Source organism: Manacus vitellinus, unplaced genomic scaffold (assembly GCF_001715985.3).
Source record: "Manacus vitellinus isolate BGI_N305 unplaced genomic scaffold, ASM171598v3 scaffold_37_pilon, whole genome shotgun sequence".
NCBI lineage: Eukaryota > Metazoa > Chordata > Aves > Passeriformes > Pipridae > Manacus > Manacus vitellinus.
The window spans coordinates 7,906,338-7,916,486 of record NW_021940517.1 but is presented as its reverse complement, the minus strand read 5'-3'; the positions used below and the strand labels follow the sequence as shown (position 1 = coordinate 7,916,486).

At 37.6% G+C, this 10,149-nt stretch overlaps 1 protein-coding gene across 1 annotated transcript in view; it reads left to right on the top strand.

Annotated features, from left to right (window-relative positions):
- Nucleotides 1-431: 431 nt before the first annotated feature.
- The window catches only part of LYST (lysosomal trafficking regulator), a gene marked incomplete at its 5' end in the record, with an annotated part of 58,598 nt that continues 48,880 nt past the window's right edge, over nucleotides 432-10,149 (top strand). Inside the window, 5 exons of the mRNA XM_029961595.1 lie at nucleotides 432-2,520; nucleotides 4,145-5,174; nucleotides 6,107-6,268; nucleotides 6,912-7,068; nucleotides 9,445-9,662. Of these exons, the coding sequence (XP_029817455.1) occupies nucleotides 432-2,520; nucleotides 4,145-5,174; nucleotides 6,107-6,268; nucleotides 6,912-7,068; nucleotides 9,445-9,662 (3,656 nt within the window). The remainder of the gene's footprint in view (nucleotides 2,521-4,144; nucleotides 5,175-6,106; nucleotides 6,269-6,911; nucleotides 7,069-9,444; nucleotides 9,663-10,149) is intronic.

The window sequence follows — 10,149 nt, the reverse complement described above, 5'->3', positions numbered from 1 at the left end:
TTCTACTTCTTGTATTTGGAATAAGTAATACTGAAGTAAAGACTGAGGTCTGTATACTTGATGATCTGCACTGTTTCTAAGTAGAGAAATATATTTTTTTTATTACCACTAGTATGCTTCTTTTTGAGAATGGAATTGTGCCAACAAAAAGTTTTAGGAAACCGTCTAGCACATTTTTGTCTAACCCTAGGTGGGAAATAAACTAATTTGTCTAGGCTTCGAAAATACCTAGTATGACTCCTAAACATGAGTTGTTGCTGCCTGTTTTATATTAAAAATGTCTGACATAGGTATATGCAAAACCATGACTTATTAAGATATAACTTTGTTGCATGTTTTTGATCTGGAAGTATTTAACTATAGAATTAGTAAAAATGCTTTACGTATTATAATGTTTCTTTAATGTTCTTTTGTTGTCTTTTTTCCAACAGATTTTAATATACCCTTCGCAGTAGACATATGCCTGACCAAAGAGAATAATACAAGTTCTGTGAAATCTACTCAGGAAAAACTAAACTTAGATGGAAGCATTCATTCATCTCTTCAGACTTCTGTAAAGCTAAATCTTCGATCTCGAAAAAGTGGACGTCTGCGCAAAACCACCCATCGTTACTCTGTGCGAGATGCAAGAAGATCTCAGCTGTCCACTTCAGATTCCGAAGGAAATTCTGATGAAAAGACTACTGTAATAACAAAACACAGACACTCCCAGTTACTGCAGCCTTTTTTAACATATCCTGTTAGGGACAGCTACCTTGTAGATAGAAGTGATCGCCTACCTGTGGAAGTGGTACCAAATTCTAATACCAATGCCCCTAACGTAGAAAATTCCAGCAAAATTATTCCAGCACATGAACTAAACCCAGAAACTTTGAATGAGCCAGCTGCAGGAACTTCTGAGAGCAACAAGGATAACTCTCCTTTTGACTTATGCCATGTCTTACTGTCTCTCTTAGAGAAAGTGTGCAAATTTGATATTACTTTGAATCACAGCTCTGCTCTTTCAGCCAGTGTGGTGCCCACATTAACAGAGTTCTTATCAGGATTTGGAGACTGTTGCAATGTAAGTAGTAACAGAGAAAATGAAGTAGTTTCTGCAGGGTGGACAGAAGAACCTGTGGCTCTGATCCAAAGGATGCTCTTTCGAACAGTGCTGCATCTTATGGCTTTAGACATTAGCAATACAGAAACAATGCCTGACAATTTACGAAAAAATTTAACAGACTTACTTAAAGCAGCATTAAAAATCAGAATTTCCTTGGAAAAGCAACCTGGTCCTTTTTCTCCAGGTTATGAGAAAACACTACAACAGCCAGTTCAGGATGACTACATATTTTCTAGATATCGTCACAGAACCTTGCTTCTACCTGAGGTTATAAAAGGCGCCTTGCAGATTTTGATCTGTTGCCTACAAAGTGCAGCCTCCAATCCATTCTACTTTAGCCAAGCTATAGATCTGGTTCATGAGTTCATACAGCATCAGGGATTTAAGCTATTTGAAATAACAATGCTTCAAATGGAATGGCTATGTATGAAGAATGAGGGAGTACCTGGGGAAGCCTCAGAGCATCTGAAAACTCTAATCAACAGTATCATGAAAATAATCAGCACTGTCAAAAAAGTGAAATCAGAGCAGCTCCATCAATCAATGTGTACAAGAAAGCGGCACAGACGATGTGAGTACTCTCACTTCATGAATCACCACAGAGATCTCTCTGGTCTCTCTGTAATTGCTTTTAAAAACCAAACTTCCAAAAACCCTTTTGAAATTTCTGATGGAGAAGTTCATTATCCTGAGAGATGCTGTTGCATTGCTGTTTGTGCACACCAGTGTTTGCATTTGTTGCAGCGAGTTTCTTTGAGCAGTACCTGTGTTGAGATTCTCTCGGGTGTACATAATGTAGGAATATGTTGTTGTATGGATCCAAAGTCTGTCATTGTCCCACTGCTCCATGCTTCCAAGTTACCAATATTAAAAAACTTTCAGCAGCACATACTGAACATCCTTAACAAGTTTATATTGGATCAACTGGGTGGAGCAGAAGTATCTCAAAAAATTATACAGGCATCATGCAATATATGTACTGTTGACTGTGATCAACTCGCTCAGCTGGAAGATGCCTTGCAGGGCAACTCTAGTGATGCTAGTCTTGCATCTAGTTCCTCTTGCAGAGTTCAGGGAATTCTGCCTAGCACTGGATCTGAAGATATGTTGTTGAGATGGCATGCATTGGAGGCTTATCAGGACATTGTTTTTGAAGAAGACAAGCTACGTGGCACACAGATTGCAAGCCATATTTGCCACTTAATTCAAAAGGGAAATGTAGTGGTCCAGTGGAAACTATATAACTGTATCTATAATCCCGTGCTTCAGGGAGGAGTTGAGCTAGCTTGCCATGCTCAACAAGAACTTGGACTAAGTACAGCTGATAAACACACATGCAGTTACCATAGCCAGGATTTGCCTTCTGAAGTACTTCAGGTTTATTTGCAGATGCTCCCCGTGTTGCTTAAATCCAGGTTGGTTGATTTTCTGTTTATTATTGGAAAGCATGCTAATTATGTACGTAGCTTTGTATATTTGTTAGTGATCAGAACATAAATTTTATTTGGACTCTAGGCAGTGTTTGGATATTGCAGGTGGCAACAAGGTAAATGCTTGAGTAACATAAGATATATGCCTAGATCCATAAACCATAGAAAGTGAGGGTGCTCTACTCATGAATTATGGTCTTTAATAAGCCAAAGTGTGTAGAAACAAATAAAAATCTTTGTCCAATGTGACATGCTCTCTGCCTCTTCATTCCACATGCTAAAATTAGTCAGGAATGTTGAACAGACTGATATGTCATTTTTCTGTGGGAATTAGACTTAGTTTTCTGTTTCCCTTTTCCTTCTAGAATGGTTACTATACCATCTTTCAAAATAAGTCTTGATGTTTACCTGTCCTGAAATAACTGTTTTCTAATTTACAAAATCCTGTTCATTTTAACATAGTTGAGAAACAAAACCAAACCAATCCCAGAACACAAAAACGCAACAAACATTCTTCCAAGGCATGAAATAGTAACTTTCTATTTATTGTTGAATTGATGCCATAATGTTTTAATACAATATATAGAAGTTTTTTTAGAATATGAATGTGTCCTTTTGTCCAGGAAAGATTCTGATTTTATTTCTGTTGGACTCCTGAAATGAATTTAGTGGGGGTCATCCAAGACAATTACAAAGATTAGACTAGTATTCCAGTTTACGTAAAGGGATTGTCTGATACAATTTTACTTCTATCCTAGTCTACACTGTATCAGTAGCTATTAATTTTTGAAAGTGCACTTAGTGGCAAAGAGGCAGGAGGAGTTAAGTTTAGATTTTAAAAAGGAGTTTAAAATATCCTTTTTCTTACTGGCTTAAAGATGGGAATATACAAGTAAATGATTGATTTGATTCTAGAGTAACTTGGTTAGAGTAAAAGCTGATCCTGTGAGAAGGAGATGAGTGGTAAGTAAGGTAGATGTCTAAAAGCAAATGTAGTATGCTAAAAAGCTTACAGATCCTTACTCCAAATTTTGTATGAACTTAGCGTAAATACTTGGGGAGTAGAAAAAAAGGAAAAATAGACTTGGAAACAAATATACAAAAAGTTTTTTGACATTGACATGCTGGCAATAACAATTGCACAACAAGTTGTGCTTGAAAGGTGTTCCTGAATTCTATCTGAAATACATCATCCACACAACTAAGATATAGCTAGGAAAATGTCTTCAATTTTGAGAAGGAATCTCTGCTTTCTGGTGAAATCACAGAACAGAGAAATTAACAAAAATATTTACTAGCTCCAGTTGCTAAGAAAAAGCTGGGGGGGAAGTACCACTAAAGAGCAAATGTCATAAATAAAGTTGAACGCTTTTAATGTTTTGAACATCATACATGTTTGTGGTCTAGATTTTAGAGGGAGGTATTTCTTTCATCGTATCTTACAAAAGAAGTTGAATTTTCCACTACTAGTTGAATGATGCTTACTTGAGATTCTAGACTACAGTGAACAAGTTCATCCTCTCTTTAATTTACAGTAATTTACAGCAATTAGTGAACTACATGAATTTGTGGCTGATTTATAAGGTAACTTTTATGCTTTATCTTGCAGGGTAATTAGAGACTTGTTTCTGAGTTGTAATGGAGTGAGTCAAATGATTGAGTTAAATTACTTAGATACATTAAGAAGCCATTCTTTGAAAGTGTTGGAGACTTTGATACTCTGCCTTGGTGATGAGCAGAAAGACCAAGCAACGCCAGAACTGGAAGGCCTGAATGGCGAACAAAAGGAATCTACATCTGACTTACCTGCTTCCCTTTGTAGCCAACATGCTGTTTCAGAGATTCCTCAAAGCCTGAGCAAGTTTTATGCTGGCTTGAAAGAGGCCTACCCAAAAAAGAAAAAGTTTGTGAGCCAAGACATTCATGTCAACACAATAAACCTGTTCCTCTGTGTTGCTTTTTTATGCGTGAGTAAAGAAGCAGATGGTGATCTGGATTCAGCTAATGACTCTGAAGATACATCAGGATATGATAGTACAGCTAGTGAGCCATTAGGCCACAAGTTACCATATCTGTCACTGGAAAGCCTTACTTTGCCCTCACTGGAACATATTCATAGGGCTGCAGATATTTGGTCCATGTGTCGTTGCATCTATTTGTATAGTTCTGTTTTCCAGAGACAGTTCCATAGACTTGGAGGCTTTGAAGCATGCCATAGATTACTAATTCTGATAATTCAGAAACTTGGAAAAATTAAGGAAAAGGAGCAAGAAAAGAGGGAGAGAGTATTGAGTGAAAGCAGCAGAAGTTCACATGGGAGTCCTCGTACTGAGCTTCTCAACAAGGACGATTCTGTTCATCTGGCTAAAAGCAGAGAGGTGACACAATTGGAGCTTGATAATTCTGGCAGTCTTGCTGGTGTGGAACAACTGGTGCCTGACTCTGTCTCCTGTGACAGCTCTTTGAGTAGGGAACACTCCTCAGTTATTTCAGTTGCCAATCTTGAAGGGATAAAGACTTCTTTAAGAGAAGAGGCTGAGTGGGCACTTCAAGGTATCAGACTCCTAGAAGCTCTGCTGACCATCTGTCTACACAGCGCAAGTAACATGCAGAAGATGGAAGTGGAGATGTTTCACCAGGTACTGTGCAGCTTCCCTTAGCTTACTTTGCTCGTATTTGTTACATACAATAATATTTTAACAGGAATTTAGTTCTTGTAGGGAGGGGAAAAAACTTATGCTTTTCTTATAGTACCATATTTTCCGTAGAACTGAAAGTATACAGTTAAAGCATGTGCTTAGTAGTTGGAGTAGCGGTCCTTTTGAGTGGTACTCTTTTTGAAAAGAGTATTCAGTGGATAATGTGTGTGATAGGGATGCTGCAGGAAAGCTGTGTAGGCAAGATTATACATAGTAACACAGTTTTTGATCAAAGTTCTGAGCACAGCATGGTGCTTGAGAAAGAGGAGTATTGCAGGGCACAGGTGCTGAAAAGACACCTGAAAAAAAAATATTACTTAAGCTTTAGAGGTGAACTAATTCAGTGTTCCATGAAAAGTTGTTAATTCACAGAAGACAACTTCACATTGCTTTAATGTTTTAATTGCTATCTTGAATTTTATTTGGCAGTTTGTTACAAAAGCAGGAGGCATTAAGTACAAGAGAGAACTGAAAACTGGAGTTCTGTCTGGACTGCTTGCAAGTTTTGTGATCTTGGACATGTCACCCTCTGACTTATTCACTTCTAGTAATGTTGTGGTGTGATTTGAATGCGCACTATGTACCTGAAACTGTTTCAAGGTCATTTATTTTTGAAACATTGCTTTTACCTGCAAATTTTAGATAACAGCATTTTGCCAGATTTTTTCGGAGTGCAGATTCCAGTTAAATCTCTGTGACAAACAAGATGAATATTTCTTTTTTCAAGAGACTGAATGAAGTGTGATGGTTTTAGCTGAGAAGTTAGATTAATGTAGGTGGAAGGAGAAGTTCTTAAATAAAAGTACTAGGCTACTTCTGTTAGCCAAAACATAGTAACATGAATCAAAATGTTTGTCTCCCCCAAAACACAGAACACCTGTGTGGATGATATCTTACTTGAAATAAGAGAGCAGCTTGCTCAATCAAAAGTGATAGAAACTGACTTGGCAAAGCCTCTGTTTGATTCACTGCTTCGTGTTGCACTGGGCACTTTTTCTGCTGATCTTGATCATTCTGAAGAAAAAATTGAGAAGGTATGAAACACCAACTAACCCGTCTAACTGTGAATAATGCAAGATTCTCCTGGGTTTTTGTTGTTTAGGTCTTTTTAAACTCAATAGGAAATGTTATATATCTTTTGATTACTGTGGCAGTTGAAGATGAATTCTCTGCTTCTCGTAAGTGAAATGCTGCTTATTGATATGGTCCCCACATTTACTGTTCAGAAATGAGCCATGCTCCAAACAGTGGCAAGCTCAGTCAACCTGATGTTCTCTTTACTCTTTCATCTCACAACAGTGTGACAAACTCTCGAAGAGCTTCAAACAGGGATGTTGAGTGACCTTATCACCTTAGAGTGAACATCAAGGTGCACGTTGATGGTGATAGTGATTTTGGAAACCTAGTTATTCTTAATACATTGGCCACCTGCTTGCTAAAACTTTGATCAGATAGTTAATATGAAAAATCCGTCTTTGCAGATTCAGTTTTTTATGTAAGAATGAAGTATTCTTAATGTATCTCAAGTTTCTTGAAAGTATATGATTAATTTGTTTATTTTGCTGATGGGCTTGGAGAAAATAGTCATTTGTAAGGTTCTAAATTATTTGCTTTTCTGATCCAAAGATATTTTTTCTTCTGACCAATGATAATCTATTTGCTTGATGTATTGTACAGACCCATTACACTGAAAAGGAGCCTGTGTCACAACCTGGAGAAATTTCCGAAGAAACTGAAGAATCACAATGCTGTAGTCTTAAAGTTTTTGCTGAAGAGGAAGGATATGAAGCAGATAGCGAGAGTAACTCTGATGATAGTGAAACCAAGGATGAAGGTAAATGTGAACTTTCTGAATATAGAAAGCTGTCTTTGCGACATAGCAAAGTTTGACTTTTGAAATGTACCAGAATGGGGCAAGCATCAGATACATTTAACAGATGGAAATAACAACTTTTTTTGCTTTCAGTATGATGCAGTTACAGTTAGAAAGATGATGAATATTCTTACTGAGCGTTGCAGAAACTGTTGTTTTGGTTGTCTTTTGTTTATGTGACTTTTGCTCTAAAGTCATGTTGCTCAAATATATTATCGTGGTCTAGGAGCTCCAAAGATGTTTATTACTTGGTTTGAAATTCAGTGCTCAAATTTTTTTTATTTAGAATTGTAACTGTCCAGTGAAAACTAAATAATCTAATTGTATTATAGAATACTAGGTTGGAAGGGACCTCAAGGATCATCTGGTCCAACCTTTTTTGGCAACAGCATGGTCAAGACAAGATAGCCAGGCACTCTCTCCATCTGAATCTTAAGTGTCCGATGTTGGGGAATCCACCACTTCCCTGGGGAGATTGTCATACCAATGACTGATTGTTCTCATTGTGGAAAGCTTTCCTCTTGTGTCCATTTGGAATCTCTGTGAGAGTAACATGAACCCATTACGCATTAATTTTTGTCTGCATGACTCCTTGGAAAACAAGGGTCTTCATCTTCTTTGTAGGTACCTTTTAAAAACTAGAACATGGTGATAAGGTCTTCTCTAAGCTACCTTTTCCCAAGGCTGAACAAACCCAGTTTTCTCAACCTTTCCTCCCATGTGTTTTGCGTAGTGGTCACCAAAACTGAACAGAGCTTTCCAGGTGAGACCTGACAAGCGCTAAGTAGAGTGGGATAATGATTTCTTTACCCCTGTTGGTGACACCTTTGCAGCCCAGCACCCTGGTGGCTTTTTCTGTTGCAGCAGCCCACTGTTTACTGATACTGAGCTTGCTGTTTACTGGGACACTCAAGTCCCTTGCCACAGAGCTGCTCCACAGCTGGGCAGATCCAAGCCTGTGCTGCACTTGTGGATTATATTTTCCCATGTGCAAGACCTTACATTTGTCCATGTTTAATTTCAGCCCACTCTTACAGCCTGTCAAAGTCTTCCTGTAGCCCAGGCATTCATTTCCCCACTCAGTTTGGTATCATCGGCAAACTCCATCAAAGTAGACTTGACAGATCACTTATGAAGACATTAAACAGCTTTGAGGTGATATCAGTCCCCAGGGGACTCCACTTGTGACAGTTGCCAGTTTGAAAAGGAACCATTTACCACCACCCTCTGGGTGCAGCCGGACAACCAGTGCCCACCCACCGCACAGACCCCTTGTCTCGACCCTAACACATCAGTTTCTCTTGACCCTAACACGGTTTCTCTAAGAGAAGGCTGTGGGAAACTGTTGAAAGCCTAGGAGAAATCTAGATAGACAATGTCCACTGCCCGTTTCACATCAACCAAACAGGTTATTTGGTTGTAGAAAGCAATCAAGTTTGTCAAGCATGATTTGGCCTTGGTGAATCCATACTGGCTTTTCCCAATCACGTGCTTCATTTGACTTGTGATTGCCTCCTCGTTATACAACATATCCCTTTATATTCATTCAACGATTGATGTATCCATATCTTGCTGTATTCTGTTTGTGTAATTAATTTTAAACATGAATTAATTTTTTTCTTTTGTGCTGAACACGTCTGGATGCTTCCATTCTGGTATGAATAGATTAATAGAACTGCATTAAACTGTTGCTTTTTACCTGCATGACTAGGCCTTATGAATAGATATATAACATTGTAAAAGCATTTCTGAATTAAAAATTTCATCTGAAATACTTTCATGAAACATTTGTATGAAACTTGTACCAAATAATTTTAAGTAACGTGTTTTAAACTCTCTTCAAGATGTAACAGGAGGTGCTTGTGCTTTTCTTTTTTGGTTATTATGCAGATATTCTGTCATGCGTTTTCTGAGTTAAATAACTAAACTGCTTCCCCAAAACTTTTAACAAAAAATAATTTAAATTTATGTCCTTTCTTGGCAGGCTCAGAGTTTTGTATAGAAATTTGAGGCTCTGTTACAATGATTTTAGTGTCATGTTTCATGCATTGCATATTTCACCATTACTGTGTGTCCAGTTCCCAAGAAATGAAGGCACGTAGTTTAAGAGCATGTAATGGGAGAAACTGCATCCTCACCCTTCTGTGTTAGCAGCAAAATAGGAAAATCTGAAGAAGAATAGAAGATTATGCTAACATAGGCTAGTGACTACTTTTGGTTTGTACTTTATGAGATGGTTGAAGGAAGTATGTCCTTGAATGTTCTGCTTAAATCATGTAATCTGTGTTCAGCTGAGTAAGTTTCAGTAAGACAAGTGTTTGGTTTTTTTTTTTTCAGGAGCAGACACAAAGGGAGAACCAGGTCCTTCAGGTTATTTTAATGACCTAACTGAAAACATCAATCAAGGAGAATTAATGTATCCTGAAATTTGCATGTTAGAATTAAACTTACTCTCAGCTGGTAATGCAAGTTTAGATGTGCTTGCTCATGTATTCCGAAGCTGCCTGAAAATCATCAGCCAGAAGGAGAGAAATGCCACTGTACTTATAGAACAGGTAAAAATGTTATTAATGAAGGCAACGGTCTGGAGGTTGTGTATCTTTTCTTCAGTTTTATAGTACCAGTCTATCTAATAGAGTGATCTCAAATGTTCTCACTTCTTATGGGGTTTTATAAGATCTGAAACAGTATAAATGACTGATATTGCCAACTGCGTTGTGTTTAGGTTACCAGGAACTAAGTAATGTATTGAAAGATATTTGAGCTGCAGAGCTTTTGAGTTTTCCAGGTGTCTTATTTTATCAAGACTATTCAATCACTAGGGCTAGAGCTAGAGATGTAATGATTGTCAGGGCATTAGAAAAAAAAAAACGGCAGATATCTGCTTGTATATGTATGTATGTAAACATTCTACACATACATGTATTGAATATGTACTTTTAGAAACAGTGAGTCATATACCTCAAAAGTATTTAATGCTTTTATTCTTCCTAAGTTAATATTAGAAATTGCTTATTCAAATGTTGATGTCTTCACAATCCT